We start from the raw sequence: 17030 nt of genomic DNA, 5'->3' as shown, positions 1-17030 counted from the left end.
CCCTCTGATAGACTCAGGCACTGTTCCCGCCTCCAGGTCTGGAGTAGGGGCTCCGACATTCAGCCCCAAAGAGAGAGAGGCTGTAAGAACAGAGAGTTCCAAAGCCCTTCCCAAAGGAACTGACTTGATTTGAAACAGTATGGGGATGTTCAAGCCTAAAAGTGCCCTGGAAAACAATGGACATTTTGGTGGTAAGCAGTTAAGAGGAGGCCAGCAGTTCTGTTAGAGCAAGAAACTAAACTAGGTCAGCAGGTTTACCAGAGAGGCGAGGAAAGCCACAGCTAAGAACCCACCTGGGAAACAAGCCTTCAAGATCTAACCTCTTGGTAAAGAAGCCCTAATTTAATTGGCTCAGACAGTGGAGCGCTGTGTGCCCCAGGGCATTGTTGGGAGTAATGGAGCAGGCGGCTGGCAGTTAGCTGATTCTGACACTTGACTAAACCAACAGCTTAACAGAGATGAGGGAGAGAGACAGGCAAAATCCCCACCACCAGAGGTGACTGCACCCCCAGGGCTGAGCCCTCAGAGGAACGGCAGCCGAGGCCGCCCCAGGAGAACAGTTTCAGTTACACAGTCCAGCCCCATCCCTGAATAATAAACAAGCAGACAGCAGCAAGGAGCTGGGGGAAAGGAGAACAGCTTTCCACTGTTGCTACAGTATATCACCTGTGTGTCTGATTCTTAACAAAAGAGTCTAAGACATGCAAAGAACCGTGAACCATACACAGGAGGAGAGCAACAGAAATAACCTGGAGAGGCCGGGATATTGGGTTTAACAGGCAAAAGCTTTAAAACAGCCATCCTCAGTATGTTCAGAGGACTAAAGAAAACCACAGCTAGAGACTGCATGGAAGGTCTGAAGACACTGTCTCCTCACTGGAGAATGTCAATGAAGAGATAGAAATTATTTATTTATTTATTTATTTATTTTTTTGAGACGGAGTCTTGCTCTGCTGCCCAGGCTGGAGTGCAGTGGCCGGATCTCAGCTCACTGCAAGCTCCGCCTCCTGGGTTCACGCCATTCTCCTGTCTCAGCCTCCCGAGTAGCTGGGACTACAGGCGCCCACCTCGTCGCCCGGCTAGTTTTTTGTATTTTTTAGTAGAGACGGGGTTTCACCGTATTAGCCAGGATGGTCTCGATCTCCTGACCTTATGATCCGCCCGTCTCGGCCTCCCAAAGTGCTGGGATTACAGGCTTGAGCCACCGCGCCCGGCCAGAAATTATTTAAAAAAAAAAATCACTTGGGCGCGGTGGCTCTCTCGCCTGTAATCCCAGCACTTGGGGAGGCAGAGCGGGCGGATCATGAGGTCAGGAGATTGAGACCATCCTGGCTAACATGGTGAAACCCCGTCTCTACTAAAAATGCAAAAAATTAGCTGGGCGTGGTGGCGGTGCCTGTAGTCCCAGCTGCTTGGGAGGCTGAGGCAGGAGAATGGCGTGAACCCGGGATGCAGAGCTTGCAGTGAGCCTAGATCGCGCCACTGCACTCCAGCCTGGGTAACAGCGTGAGATTGTCTTTCAAAAAAAAAAAAAAAAAGTCAAATGGAAATTGTAGAATTGGAAAGAAGAATAACTGAATGAAAAATTCACTAGAGTTTCAACAGGTTTGAACTGACAGAAGAGACGTTCTGAGCATGTGTCCAGCAGCCTTGTGTGGTGCTGGGCTTGCGAGGGTCTCAGGTCGGAGGCGGGAGTGTCCCAGGCCCAGCTCCGTGAGGGTTTGGCCTCTTCCATGGGGAGATCTTTGGTGACTTTTACCGTTTTCTTTAATTGATCCCATGCCTCCTCCTGTCTGGTGCGGTGCTGCTGAAGCTATGCCCTTGTGCTGCCAACTTTCTCCTCTGTGGCTTCTTCTCATTCCTCCCTTGCTTGGCCCTGGCCCCCATCTATTTTCTGTCTTTTAGGAATTCCTAACCTTTTTTTTTCTTTTTTTGAGACAGATTCTCGCTCTGTCCCCCAGGCTGGAGTGCAGTGGCGCGATCTCTGCTAGCAAGCCCTGCCTCCTAGGCACGCCCTTCTCCTGCCTCAGCCTCCCAGTAGCTGGGACTAGAGGCGCTCACCACCACGCCCGGCTAATTTTTTGTATTTTTGGTAGAGACGGGGTTTCACCATGTTAGCCAGGATGGTCTCAATCTCCTGACCTCGTGATCCACCCACCTCAGCCTCCCAAAGTGCTGGGATTACAGGCTTGAGCCGCTGCGCCCGGCCCTGAATTCCTGACCTTTAATCTGTCGATGACACTTTGTTATTTTGCTGCACTAGTATTCCTATGTTATTTTTTAAAGTATCCTTTCTGTCATGTTAAGGGATTTTTGGCCTAAAGAGGTGGGATTTTGGCCGGGCACGGTGACTCACACCTGTAATCCCAGCACTTTGAGAGGCTGAGGCTGGCGGATCACCTGAGGTCGGGAGTTTGAGATCAGCCTGACCAACATGGAGAAACCCCGTCTCTACTAAAAATACAAAAATTAGCCGGGCGTGGTGGTGCGTGCCTGTAATCCCAGCTACTCAGGAGGCTGAGGCAGGAGAATCATTTGAACCCAGGAGGCGGAGGTTGCAGTGAGCCGAGATCGCACCGCTGCACTCCAGCGTGAGCAACTAGAGTGAAACTCCGTCTAAAAAAAAAAAAGAGGTGGGATTTTTAGGGGCGCTTACCATCTTAATGTGGTCTCACCATGTGACTCACACACCCCATGGTGCCCCCACGTAAGGAGTTGCAAGCGCAGCATAGCTTTTGCACACACCAACGCGGTGGCCTGTCTCCTTTCTCCCCCAGAGTGGCCCAGTCAGGCTTTTTGTGCCTTACAAAAGGCGCAAGAAGGAGAACGAGCTGCCCACAACTCCCGTGAAGAAGGACTCCCCCAAGAACATCACGTTGCTTCCGGCCACCGCGGCCACCACCTGTGAGTCTGAGAAAACGTGGCTCTGGTTCACTGAGGGGACCTGAGTGCATCGCCTTCTCTCGTCACCACTCCCACGGCCACGTGGGATTCTCATTTCTAAAGCACATCGCGTGGCCGGAGGGATGTCGACGCCTTCATGCTCCTTTGCAGTGCGGCCCCCGGGTGGGAAGGGCTGTCCCAGTGCCCAGCTCTGTCTTACATCCCTGGGATCTGGGCGCTGTCGGCCTCGTCCCGGGCTGTTTCCCAGTGTCAGCACAGCCGAGTGCCCAGCACACGCTCGGGGGACGTTTCCTGACAAGGGTGTCCTTGGTGAGGGATTCTCAGTGCGCTGGATGAGGGCTGCACAGAACTCTGGCGGGGCTGGAGGGCAGCATCAGGATCCAGGCTCACTGCAGCCTTGACCTCTTAGTCTCAGGCACTCCTCCCACTTCAGACTCCCAAGTAGCTGGGACCACAGGCACATGCCACCATGCCCAGCTAATGTTTTTATTTTTTTGTACAGACAGGATTTAAACGGGGAGAGGTAGCAATAGGAGAAAATGTCTTTGTAACAGGCTTTTGTTAACTAATGTAAGTCTGGGTTTTTGCTTTTATAGAGCAAGGTCTTTCTAAAACACCCTGTCGGCTCCTTCTCGAGGCCCTGGGTGGTGGGTGCGGGAAGAGTCCCACAGCAGCAGAGTCTCGAGATCTGTCGCCAGGATTTTTTTTTGAGCTGAAGAGGCAGCCTTGCTGTGGGACATGGCTGCTTTTTACCTTCAGCTTGGATTAAAGACTTTTTCTTAATTTGAGCCACAAAGTATTTAAAAATCATTGGAAGTTTTATTTTATGTTTGTTTTCTGGCTGGGCAGCACGTTTCCATGCTGGGGAACACAGTTTAAACAGTGAACAATTGGTGGTGGCAAGTTGCCATCCTGGCCATCCTGGTTTTCTCCTCTGAGGTCTTCTCCAAGGTCTGGGATTTCCCACGTGTCCTTCACATGGAAGGGTACGGTTACCATTGCCTGCACTTCAGCCCAGGCCCCCTCAAGGATTGGTGCCTGCGGGTGGCACAGGACCTGTGTGCCGTGGGTGCCATTGCCTGGCCGCGTGAAATGTGCTTCTGCCTTTCCAGTCACCGTGACCCCTTCGGGACAGATCACAACCTCGGGGGCACTGACCTTTGACCGGGCATCCACAGTAGAGGCCACTGCTGTCATATCCGAGAGTCCGGCCCAGGGTGACGTCTTCGCAGGAGCCACAGGTGAGCTGCTCCAGTGCCTGCCTGACATGTCCTCAGCATATCCTTGACCATGACATCACATCCCCAGTGCCATATTGGGCTTCGTAGGCTGCTGGGTACCTCGAGAGGGACCTTGAACCAGGCGTTTGTTGGTGGGGACGGCGTGTGAGCCACGTCAGTTGGGCGGTGCAGTGTGGGTGGGGTTGGCGTGTGGCAGTGGGTTACTTGTGACAGACGCCAGGGCCGGCAAAGCTGAAAATACTCTGTCTGCCGGCTTCTGCTTCTGACTACAGTTGTGCAACAGAAGTGCAGCCTAGCCGGATGTGTGCTGGAGAATATTCTAGTAGCCACACTGAGGAAAATAAAGGAAAGAGCTACAACTGATTTTTATAATCTATTTTATTTTAACTGATATAGCCCCAATCCTATGTCAACAATTCAGGCTTGCCACCTTTCAGGGACTCAGTAGCCGCGTGTGGCCATAAGCTACTATGTGTACTGAATGGCGCAGCCTTAGAGTGTGATATTTAGGGTCTGCTGTGCGGACATTCGTCCCAAGGTTCCCTGTCCCTTTTCTCGCCAACAGTCCAAGAGGCCAGTGTGCAGCCCCCATGCAGGGCCAGCCATCCTGAGCCTCACTACCCTGGCTATCAGGACAGCTGCCAGATCGCACCGTTTCCAGAAGCTGCGTTGCCAACGTCACATCCCAAAATAGGTAGGTTTGAAAGAATTCCCACATGTACAGGTTATTGTCCTCAGAACTGCTTCCTATGAAAGAATTTCTAGGTGCAATGGGATTCGTTTTGGTTTGTTTTGTTGTTGTTGTTGTTTTTTTTTTTTTTTTTTTTGAGACGGAGTCTCGCTCTGTCGCCTGGACTGGAGCACAGTGGCCAGATCTCAGCTCACTGCAAGCTCCGCCTCCCGGGTTTACGCCATTCTCCTGCCTCAGCCTCCCGAGTAGCTGGGACTACAGGCACCAGCCACCTCGCCCGGCTAGTTTTTGTATTTTTAGTAGAGACGGGGTTTCACCGTGTCAGCCAGGATGGTCTCAATCTCCTGACCTCGTGATCCGCCCGTCTCGGCCTCCCAAAGTGCTGGGATTACAGGCTTGAGCCACCGCGCCTGGCCTGTTGTTGTTATTGATGCATTAGATCAGTGGCTGGCAAATTGTGGCCTACTGCCTATGTTTGTAAATAAAGTTTTATTGACACACAGCCACTTCCATTCATGTGTGTGCTGTGGAAGCTGCTTTTGGTACAACAGCAGGGCACACCCCTAGAAACCAATTGGCCTGTGAAGCCTGAAGTTTTTTCTGGTGAGTTTGCTGTTATCCTCTTGAAAGTAGACACCCCCAGTGGCAGGTGTTGGTCTCCCCAGTGCTGGCATGGGCATTCGGTGTCTGGTGAAAGAAAGAAAAACCAAGATTGGTATCACATGTGGTCTAAATCTTTTTTTTTTTTTGAGGCGGAGTCTCGCTCTGTCACCCAGGCTGGAGTGCAGTGGCCGGATCTCGGCTCACTGCAAACTCTGCCTCCCGGGTTCACACCATTCTCCTGCCTCAGCCTCCCGAGTAGCTGGGACTACAGGCGCCCGCCACCTCACCCGGCTAGTTTTTTGTATTTTTAGTAGAGACGGGGTTTCACTGTGTTAGCCAGGATGGTCTCGATCTCCTGACCTCGTGATCTGCCCGTGTCGGCCTCCCAAAGTGCTGGGATTACAGGCTTGAGCCACCGCGCCCGGCCTTTTTTTTTTTTTTTTTTTTTTGAGACGGAGTCTCGCTCTGTCGCCCAGGCTGGAGTGCACTGGCCAGATCTCAGCTCACTGCAAGCTCCGCCTTCCGGGTTCATGCCATTCTCCTGCCTCAGCCTCCTGAGTAGCTGGGACTACAGGCGCCCGCCACCTCGCCCGGCTAGTTTTTTGTATTTTTTTGGTAGAGACGGGGTTTCACCGTGTTAGCCAGGATGGTCTCGATCTCCTGACCTTGTGATCCGCCCGCCTCGGCCTCCCAAAGTGCTGGGATTACAGGCCTTGAGCCACCGCGCCCGGCCTGGCCTAAATCTTTAAAATGATGATACACTGTAAACACATTCTAACTTTGATTTTTCATTTAACTGCACTTTTTTTTGAGATGGAGTCTCGCTCTATTGCCCAGGCTGGGGTGCAGTGGCACAATCTTGGCTCACTGCAACCTCTGCCTGGTTCAAGCCATTCTCCTGCCTCAGCCTCCCAAGTGGCTGGGATTACAGGCATGCACCAGCACACCTGGCTAATTTTTGTATTTTTAGTAGAGGCGGGGTTTCACCATGTTAGTCAGGCTAGTCTTGAACTCCTGACCTCAAGTGATCCATCTGCCTCACCCTCCCAAAGTGCTGGGATTACAGGTGTGAGCCACCACATACAGCCAAGATTTCTGTATAATTATACTTTCTTTTTTTTTGAGACGGAGTTTCACTCCGTCGCCCAGGCTGGAGTGCAGTGGCATGATCTCAGCTCACTGCAACTTCTGCCTGCCAGGTTCAAGCATTTCTCCTGCCTCAGCCTCCCAAGTAGCTGGGACTACAGGCGTGCACCACCATGCCCGGCTAATTTTTTTTTTTTTTTTGTAGTTTTAGCAGAGACGGGGTTTCACCATGCTGGTCAGGATGGTCTCAAATTCCTAACCTCGTGATCCGTTCGTCTCGGCCTCCCAAAGTGCTAGGATTACAGGCATGAGCCTCCGTGCCCAGCCACCGTTATACTTTTTTAAAGCGTTATACTTTTTTAAATGATCAATATATGATTTATTGAACCCTCCCCTGCTGGTGGCAAATGCATGTTTTCCATTTTTCACTATCACAGACAGTGCAAGAAACTTGTTCATGAAAAACTTACCGTATCATTTTCATTTGCTTGTTTCATTATTCTCTCTTTCACCTATCTAAACTCTTTCCATCTTTAAAGCTTACCTCAGGGCTGGACATGGTGGCTCACCCCCTTTTTTTTTTTTTTGGAGACGGAGTCTCGCTCTGTCGCCCAGGCTGGAGTGTAGTGGCCAGATCTCAGCTTACTGCAAGCTCTGCCTCCCAGGTTTACGCCATTCTCCTGCCTCAGCCTCCCAAGTAGCTGGGACTACAGGCGCCCGCCACCTCGCCCGGCTAGTTTTTTGTGTTTTTTAGTAGAGATGAGGTTTCACCGTGTTAGCCAGGATGGTCTCGATCTCCTGACCTCGTGATCCGCCCGTCTTGGCCTCCCAAAGTGCTGGGATTACAGGCCTGAGCCACTGTGCCCGGCCCCCCCTTTTTTTTTTAGATGGAGTCTTGCTCTATTGCCCAGTCTGGAGTGCAGACTACAAGTGCGCACCACCATGCCCGGCTAATTTTTGTATTTTTCGTAGAGACGGAATTTCACCATGTTGGCCGGGATGGTCTTCATCTCTTGACCTCATCATCTGCCCGCTTCGGCCTCCAAAAGTGCTTGGATTACAGACGTGTAATCCCAATTACAGGGGTGATTAAATCACCCATTTTATCCCAGCACTTTAGGAGACCGAGGCCAGGAGTTTGAGACCAGCCTGGAAGTATTTATACAAAGAAATGAGCAAATGCTTGAAATCAGGGCTTTTTCTCCAGGAGGGCTGGGGGTTCGCATCAACCGCTCACCCCTGGTGCAAGGTGTGCATGTGGCTCCTGGATCTCTGTCCCCGGGTGCCCCTGGTGGGCAGAAGTCGGAAACGTTCTCCTGTGCACATGTGCACGTTTGTGCTCCAGGTCTGTGTGTGTTGCAAGCTGTGAGTTTGCCCCAGTGTCTCTAATTCCAGTGCAGAACCTCAGGGTTTGTTCTAGTTCCTTTCCTTTCCCACTTTGTAACTTCCTTCTCCAATTGCAAGAAACCCCACTGGGCGGTGGCTCATGCCTGTAATCCCAGCACTTGGGGAGGCCGAAGTGGGCAGACCACCTGAGGTCAGGAGTTCGAGACCAACCTGACCAACGTGGAGAAAGCCCATCTCTACTAAAAATACAAAATGAGCCAGGCCTGGTGGCAGATGGCTGTAATGCCAGCTACTCGGGAGGCCGAGACAGGAGAATCACTTGAACCCGGGAGGCGGAGTGAGCCGAGATGGCGCCATTGCACTCCAGCCTGGGCAACAAAAGCTAAACTCCATCTCAAAAGAAAAAAAGGAGAGAGAAAAGAAAAGAAACCCACCTACCATTGTCTTTAATAAACCCCCTATGTGTGACTGCAGGCGCCCAGGAAGACTTTCCAGGTAAGTGGAATTGGAAGCAGGGGTTCTTTTGTCAGCCTGACTCTTTAGAAGATTTAGCCTGGGGCCGGGCGCGGTGGCTCACGCCTGTAATCCCAGCACTTTGGGAGCCCTTGGATCACCTGAGGTCAGGAGACCCGCCTGGCCAACATGGTGAAACCCCATCTCTACTAGAAATATAAAAACTAGCCGGCCGTGGTAGTGGATGCCTGTAATCCCAGCTACTTGGGAGGCTGAAGCAGGTGAATCGCTTGAACCCGGGAGGCCGGGAGCCAAGATGACACCACTGCCCTCCAACTTGGGCAACAGAGCAAGACCCTGATTTAGCTGCTTCTCTCCCCGGTCATTGTCCTCAGCGCTGATTCCGTGAACGTTTCCAGGTCCAGCAGCCACATTCGGATGAGTTTTACAACGTGGAGCTGGGTGGGTGGAGCGGGAAGGGATGAGACATCTTCCTGCCTCTTTTGCGCGCTGGGGGGATGTCAGGTGCTGGGGGGGTGTAGGTGCTGGGGGGTATCAGGTGCTGGGTGGGGCTGTCAGGCGCTGGGGGTGTCAGGTGCTGTGGGGCTGTCAGGTACTGGGGGGTGTCAGGTACTGGGGGATGTCAGGTGCTGGGGGTGTCAGGTGCTAGGGGGCTGTCAGGTGCTGGGGGGGTCAGGTGCTAGGTGGGACTGTCAGGTGCTGGGGGTGTCAGGTGCTGGGGGTGGTCAGGTGTTGGGGGTGTCAGGTGCTGGGGGGTGTCAGGTGCTGGGGGGTGTCAGGTGCTGGGGAGATGTCATCGGGCAGTGATTTGTTGTTTGTTGGTCAGTTTTTTACCTGACTTCCCAACATTGTGTGAGAGTTTTATTTTTTGAGGTGGAGTCTCACTCTGTCACCCAGGCTATAGTACAGTGGCATGATCTCGGCTCACCGCAACCTCCGCCTCCCGGGTGCAAATGATTCTCATGCCTCAGCCTCCCAGGTAGCTGGGATTATAGACACTTTGACGCCTAGCTAATTTTTGTATTTTTTGGTGGAGATCGCGTTTCACCATGTTGATCAGGCTGGCCTCGAACTCCTGACCTGAAGGGATCTGCCCGCCTCAGCCTCCCAAAGTGCTGGGATTACAGGTGTGAGCCACCATGCCTGGTATTTTTTCTTTTTGAGACAGGGTCTCATTAGGTCACCAAGGCCAAAGGACGGTGGTGCATTCATGGCTCTCTGTAGCCTCGACCACCTGGGCTCAAACCATCCTCCCGCCTCAGCTTCCTAAGTAACTGGGATCGCAGGTGAATGCCACCATACCTAGCTAGTTGTTTTTGTTTTTGATTTTTGTTTTGTAGAGACAAGGTCTTGCTATGTTGCCCGGCTGGTCTTGAACTCCTAGGCTCAAGTGATCCTCCCACCTCAGCCTCCCAAAGTGTAGGGATTACAGGCATGAGCCACTGCACTGAGTGATTAGAATTTTTTTTTTTAATTTTATTTATTTATTTATTTATTTGAGACAGAGTCTCCTTCTGTCACCCAAGCTGGAGTGCAGTGTCGCAATCTCGACTCACTGCAACCTCCGCCTCCTGGCTTCACACCTTTCTCCTGCCTCAGCCTCCCGAGTAGCTGGGACTACAGGTGCCCGCCACCACGCCTGTCTAATTTTTTGCATTTTTTTAGCAGAGACTGGGTTTCACTGTGTTAGCCAGGGTGGTCTCCATCTCCTGACCTCATGATCCGCCCGCCTTGGCTTCCCGAAGTGCTGGGATGACCGGCGTGAGCCGCCGCGCCCGGCCCCGGCTGAGAATTTTTAACGGAGGCCATTTTGAAACTAGGACATTGATTCATCTCTTGGTTTATTTTGCTTTCCAAATGCTCTAGTGTTGACATCCCTGCCTGCGCTTGCCGTCCCACCCCCGACTCCCACCAAAGCGGCACCTCCCGCGTTGGTCAATGGGCTGGAGCTGTCAGAGCCGCGGAGCTGGCTGTACCTGGAGGAGATGGTCAACTCCTTGCTCACCACCGCGCAGCAGCTGAAGACGCTGTTTGAGCAAGCCAAACATGCCAGCACCTACCGAGAAGCTGCCGCAAACCAGGCCAAGATCCACACTGACGCAGAGCGCAAGGAGGTAACCTTGGAATAAATGGGTAGACACGACCTGTGCTGAGTCCCCCAGGCCACCCTGGCGCCTGTGCCCAGCCGTGTAAGACCCACCTCGGCCCACAAGGCCCCTGCCCCACCTTTCTGGAGAAGGGAACTGTGGAGAGTCATTTACAAATGAAGCTTTTCCTACAGAAAAGTGGCAGCTATTAGTGTCAAGGCGGTTTTGGTTTTGTAAAGAAGGGTTCCTTGTTTCGGAAAGGGAAACGATTTTATGCACATCAGCCATTCTGAATACTCAGCTTGTCTAGACGTTATTCATACTTCAGGTTGTCTTCCCCTAGTGAAATGTGCTTACATTTTATGACATTTGGAGAACATCATCTGTTGAGTCTGAGTATCAGTGACTGGCAGGGCGAATGCTCAGCGCCTTCCTGGTGCCGCGCTCCCTCCATCTGCTGTTACAAAGCCCTGCCAGCTTCTGGCACGTTCTTCAGAAGGCGGCTCCTGTGCGTGGTGGAAGGCTCCCAGGCGTCGTGCCCATGTTTCCTGCAGCTTCCTCTTACTGCAGCACAAGCAAAAGGTCACTTAGGCCCTTTGAGCTCTTTTCATATGAAGTCTCTACTTCATATGAACCCTTTACTTAGATTGAAGATTTTTAGGTAATGTAAAGGTTTGGGTGGGTGACATGAATAGAGTAGAGAGAAATTACTAGAGCCCGAGTAAGCTGGAGAGAGGATTTCACTTTGTCACCCAGGCTGGAGTACAGAGATGTGACCTCGGCTCACTGCAGCCTCAAGTTCCCAAGCTCAAGCAGTCCTCCCGCCTCAGCCCCCCAGGTAGCTGGGACTATGGGCATGTGCCACCATGCTTGGCTGATTTTTGTATTTTTTGTGGAGAGAGGGTCTCGCTGTGCTGCCAGGCTGATCTGCAACTCCTGAGCTCAAGCCATGCGCCCACCTCAGCCTCTCAAAGTGCTGGGAGTACCGGCGTGAACCACTGTGCCCGGCCAAAATGTTTCGTTAATTAGCTGGATCACTTGATCCCAGGGGATAGAGGCTGCAGTGCACCGTGATCACGCCACTGTGCTCCAGCCTCGGCAACAGAAGGAGACCCTGTCTCAAAAAATCAAAAAGATGTGTTTTATGATCATGGATATATTCTTTGTGGTGAGTATTACATATACCCTCGAAAAGAGTTTTATTCAGTCATTGGTTTTCGTTTTCTGTAACGTCAAGGTGGTTCATAGTGTGGTTCAAATCTTGTTTTTCTTCAACCTAAAGATGTACTTTTAGCATTTCTTTTCATATCGGTCTGTTGGCCTTGAATTCTGTTTTTATCTGTAATTTCCCTCTTTCACCTTTATTTTTGAGGGACATTTTTGAGTGACGTGGAATTCTGGGTTGTCACTTACATACATACATATATATATATATATTTTTTTTTTTCTTCTTTTTTTTTAAATTGTTTTTAGACAAGTCTCACTCTTGTTTTCCAGGTTGGAGTGCAGTGGCGCAGTCTTGGCTCACTGCAACCTCCGCTTCCCGGATTCAAGCAATTCCCCTGCCTCAGCCTCCTGAGTAGCTGGGACTATAGGTGTGCGCCACCACACCCAGCTAATTTTTGTATTTTTGGTAGAGACGGGGTTTTGCCATATTGCTCAGGCTGGTTTGAACTCCTGGGTTCAAGTGATCCACCCGCCTGGGCCTCCCAAAGTGCTGGGATTACAGGCATGAGCTAACACACTGGCCTATTTATTTATTTATTATTTTTTGAGACAGAGTCTTGCTCTGTCACCAGGCTGGAGTGTAGTGGCCCCATCTCAGCTCACTGCAACCACCAGCTCCTTGGTTCAAGTGATTCTTCTGCCTCAGCCTCCTGAGTAGCTGGGATCACAGGCACACACCACCATGCCCGGCTAATTTTTTGTATTTTTTTTTTTATCAGAGACGGGGTTTTGCCATGTTGGCCAGACCGGTCTTGAACTCCTGACCGACCTCAGGTGTTTCACCCACCTCGGCCTCCCAAAGTGCTGGGATTACCGGCGTGAGCCACCGCACCTGGTCTCAGGATATACTTCTTTTGGCTAATTTTTCCCTTCACCATGGTTCCTGTCATCCCTTCTTCACACATCTAGTACTTCCTGATTGTCTGTTGGAATTTTAGTTGTTATACTGTTAATATGGTGGAGTTTATATGGTAGAGACTCTGAATTCTGTTGGATTCTGTTGTCTTCCCCTGAAGAGTGTGGGCTTTGTTCTCGCAGCCTGAATTCCCGCCGATCACCCTGCAGAGGCTCAGTGTTTATGCTGTTAGGGCAGGTCTGACTGGGTTTGCTTCTTCCTGACACATCCTGAGTCTTGGATCTGCGAAGGTGTGGTTTTTCTGGATGTTCCTGGGAAGCCTGTGGTGTTTTTAAGCCTCTAACTTGTGAAGGTTGAAACTCCAGACTCTCAGGTGGTGAACAGCAGCCGCCGTCTCAACTCAGTGTTCTCCGTCTTCCAGCTGTCCATTTCTGCTGGGCCCCTGGTGTCTTCCCCACACACTGCGTCAGCAGCTCAGGGTCAGACAAGTACGTGGGGAGCATTTATGTGCTGGATGGGGATGTCTTCTCTCTGTGCCTACTTCTTTCTGGGGTTTCTCCCCTCATTTTCCAGGCGCTTTGTCAGCTCTGGCCAGGGTGACTGCAGCCTCCTACCACTTTGTGGCCACCCACCTCTGGTGGCCTGGAGCGGCCTCTGGGAGAAGCCATCCTGGCTCCATCTCCTTGCTGCGTCACCTGTCCCTGCTGCGTCACCTGTCCCTGCTACGTCACCTGTCCCTGCTGCGTCACCTGTCCCTGCTACGTCACCTGTCCCTGCTACGTCACCTGTCCCTGCTGCGTCACCTGGCTGCCTCTCTCCCCTGCCCATTTGGCAGTCAGAGTGTCTGATGCTACTGGATCAGCTGGGTCCCCGCCCTGAAAGGCTGGGCTTTGAATTTTATTTGTAATTTTATGTACTTCTGTGAAAGAAACGTGACATGAAATCCCTTTTCCTTAAAATCCCATTTGGTAGACGGCTAAGCCTTTTAAAAAGTTAGAAAGGGCAGCCCCTTTCTCAGCTGGAAGCAGCTGTTGCAGTGAACATCCCATGCTTCTGAAAATGTCAGGAGTTAGAAATGTCAGGAAGTGTTAGAAGCATTGTGTGCCCTTTCTCTCAAGCTGTGTATCGGACGTGTCATTTGTAAAGCCATTAGTTGAATCGCTGAGTGAGGACTTAGAGGGACCGAGTGTGACGCCCTGTCTTCTCTCTTCCTCCTCTCAGTGCCATGGCTTGGAGTGGACGCTGCTTCACACTCCTGCATGGTGGCCCAGACACAGTGGATTTCATTTTCTTTTCTTTTTTTTTCTTTTTTCTGGTGGCTACAAAAGTGAACTTTTTTTTTTTTCTTTTCTCTTTTTCTTGAGACAGAGTTTCGCTCTTGTTGCCCAGGCTGGAGTACAATGGTGTGATCTCAGCCCACTGCAACCTCCACCTCTTGGGTTCAAGCGATTCTTCTGCCTCAGCCTCCTGCGTAGCTGGGATTACAGGCACGTGCCACCATGCCTGGATGATTTTGTATTTTTACTAGAGATTTCTTCATGTTGGTCAGCTGGTCTCGAACTCCCAACCTTACATGATCCGCCCGCCTCAGCTTCCCAAAGTGCTGGGATTATAAGGCGTGAGCTACTGCACCCAGCCCTGTTTTGTCCCTTTTCTTGAGACATCTTAAATAAATGGACTTGCAACTTCGGGAAGCCACGCTAGCAGACAGGACCACAGTGCTTCCTGTGATGGGGCCATCTCCTAGAGTCCAGCAGACCAGACCTTTGCAAGAAAAACCACTGAGGAGATGGAGGAGGAAAGGTCAAAAGCCTGATATTCACTCCAGAGGCGTCTTTTTTTTTTTTTTTTTTGATGAGTCTTGCTCTGTTACCCAGGCTGGAGTGCAGTGGCAGGATCTCAGCTCACTGCAAGCTCCACCTCCCGGGTTCAAGCCATTCTCTGCCTTAGTCTCCCAGGTGGTTGGAATTACAGGTGCGCACCAGCACGCCTGGCTAATTTTTGTTTTTAGTAGAGATGGGGTTTCGCCATATTGGCCAGGCTGGTTTTGAACTTCTGACCTCAAGTGATCCACCCTCCTTGGCCTCCCAAAGTGCTGGGATGACAGACGTAAGCCACCATGCCCAGTTAAGTTTTATGTGTTTTATAGAGACAGGATCTCGCTATGCTGCCTAGGCTGGTCCTGAACACCTGGTCTCAAGAAATTCGCCCAGTCAGCTTCCCAGAGTCTGGGACTCTAGGCATGAGCCCCTGCTCTTGGCCCCCAGGCCAGCAGTGAAGAACAAGATACCATCCCTTTCAGAGCCCCAGGACGGCGGTTGTGCTCAGGGAGGCTGGGAACGGGCATCGTGCCCTCTGGGGCTGCGGCAGGCTCACTTGACTAGAAGAGATTTTCATGGTGCCGCTGCCCCCTGCTGTCCTGCTGACGACTCTGCTCTCCTGCTGACCCCTCTGCTGCCCTGCTGACCCCCCTGCTCTCCTGCTGACCCCTCTGCTGCCTACTGACACGTCTGCTCTCCTGCTGACCTCTCTGCTCTCCTGCTGACCCCTCTGCTGCCTGCTGACCCCTCTGCTGCCTGCTGACCCCTCTGCTGCCTGCTGACAGCCCTGCTGCCCTGCTGAGGGCTGACCTGGTGAACAGTCACGGGCTCTTGCAGACGTGGTTGCCCGTTCTCATGCCGTGTGCATGCAGCCATTCTAGCAAAGGTGATGGTCACTTGGACCATTGTGGTGACATCATGGCTACAGCACCCAGGCTGGAGCAAGGCCGCTGGGGTCTGGTGGATGATGGCTCTGAATCAGACGCGGAGATTCTGTTGAGATCAGCCCCACAGGCCTCTTACAAGAGCTCGGCGGTGAGGCCCATCCTACAAGGACTACTGTGTCCCTTCAGCCTGTGGCGACAGCAGCACAGAGCAGCCTCCAGGAGCCTGGGGGTGCGGACTGGGACGGGCGGGAGTTGGAAGTCGGCGAGGGGAGGAAGGTGGTTGCATGTTGGCCTCCTCCTGCCCTGTAGGGAGGACTGAATGGTTCCCCGCCAACAGTAGGATGAAAGTGAGTTTCCGTTCCCTGATCCCATGCCACTGCAGAGTGGAAGGAAGGCTTTATGCCGGGGTGTCCAATCTTTTCTCTTCCCTGGGCCACACTGGAAGAAGAGGAATTGTCTTGGGCCACACATTAAAAATCTCATCTTTTTTTTGTTTTTTCTTTTTATGAGACGGAGTCTTGCTCTGTTGCCCAGGCTGGAGTGCGGTGACGTGATCTCAACTCACCACACACAACCTCTGCCTCCCGGGTTCAAGTGATTCTCTTGCCTCAGCCTCTCGAGTAGCTGGCATTACAGGTGCGCACCACTGCGCCAGGCTAGTTTTTTTATTTTTCTTAGTAGAGACAGGGTTTTGCCATGTTGGCCAGGCTGGTCTTGAACATCTGACCTCGTGATCCACCTTCCTTGGCATCTCAAAGTGCTGGGATTACAGGCATGAGCCACCGTGCCCGGCCCATAATGTTTTCAGAAAGTTTATGAATTTGTGTTGGGACTCATGCAAAGCCATCCTGGGCTGCATGCAGCCCACCGGCCGTGGGTTGGACAAGCTTATTTTGTGCCACTAAATAGTTATTTGTAATTAGTGCTGGAAAGTCAAGGTTTGACAGACGGACAGCACTGTCTCTGAATGGAAAAGTCCACGCGTGGGGATGAGGAAGCCTTACTCATGAGCACCCATCACAGAGCTCCTGTGCCTCCAGCAGTGGGAGGGCAGGCCTGATGCTGCCACTTTGACATTTTATCTGGAATGTTTTTTTTTTTGAGACGGAATTTTGCTCTCGTTGCCCAGACTGGAATGTGATGGCACAATCTCAGCTCACTGCAACCTGTGCCTCCCAGGTTCAAGCGATTCTTCTGCCTCAGCCTCCCAAGTAGCTGGGGTTACAGGCACTTGCCACCATGCCTGGCTAAGTTTTGTATTTTTAGTAGACGCGGGGTTTCACCATGTTGGCCAGGCTGGTGTTGAACCCCTGACCTCAGGTGATCCGCCTGCCTTGGCCTCCCAAAGTGCTGGGATTACAGGCATGAGCCTCCGTACCCGGCCTTTTATCTGGAATTAAAAAAAAAAAAAACAAAACAAATGTAGCCCAGCTGAAGCTATTAAGGAGATTGTTGCCAGTTTTAACCATGGGAAATCTGCATTCGTGTGTATGTAATGAGCTCTGCAGAGATTCAGCAAAGCAGAAGAGCAGATGCCCTTGGCTGTCAAGGGCACAGTGTCCAGTGGAAGCCAGCCGAGTGGCTGCAGGGTCTTGGACTCACTGCCGTGGCCCCAACTTGTTGGCCGTGCTGCCCTGAGCCCAAACCCCATTCCTCCAGCATGTCCCTGTTCCTAGTAGCTCTCTCTCAGGCTTTCTTCAGTCTCCCTAACTTCCTTTTAAAGTGTTAAATATAGCACAGCACAGAAGTGTATGAAAGGGAGAAGAATATGTAAGTTGGACAGTAAATAACAATGTCATTGACTCCT

At 51.7% G+C, this 17030-nt stretch overlaps 1 protein-coding gene across 1 annotated transcript in view; it reads left to right on the top strand.

Annotated features, from left to right (window-relative positions):
• DEAF1 (DEAF1 transcription factor) overlaps window positions 1–17030 on the top strand; it is a 43229-nt gene that overhangs the window by 12672 nt on the left and 13527 nt on the right. The window contains exons 7-10 of the mRNA XM_030918554.1: window positions 2778–2904; window positions 4017–4145; window positions 4711–4839; window positions 10213–10460. Of these exons, the coding sequence (XP_030774414.1) occupies window positions 2778–2904; window positions 4017–4145; window positions 4711–4839; window positions 10213–10460 (633 nt within the window). The remainder of the gene's footprint in view (window positions 1–2777; window positions 2905–4016; window positions 4146–4710; window positions 4840–10212; window positions 10461–17030) is intronic.

This window comes from Rhinopithecus roxellana, chromosome 15 (genome assembly GCF_007565055.1).
Source record: "Rhinopithecus roxellana isolate Shanxi Qingling chromosome 15, ASM756505v1, whole genome shotgun sequence".
In the NCBI taxonomy this organism is placed as follows: domain Eukaryota; kingdom Metazoa; phylum Chordata; class Mammalia; order Primates; family Cercopithecidae; genus Rhinopithecus; species Rhinopithecus roxellana.
Note: the sequence above shows the minus strand (reverse complement) of the source record. Positions and strands in the feature narration are given on the sequence as shown.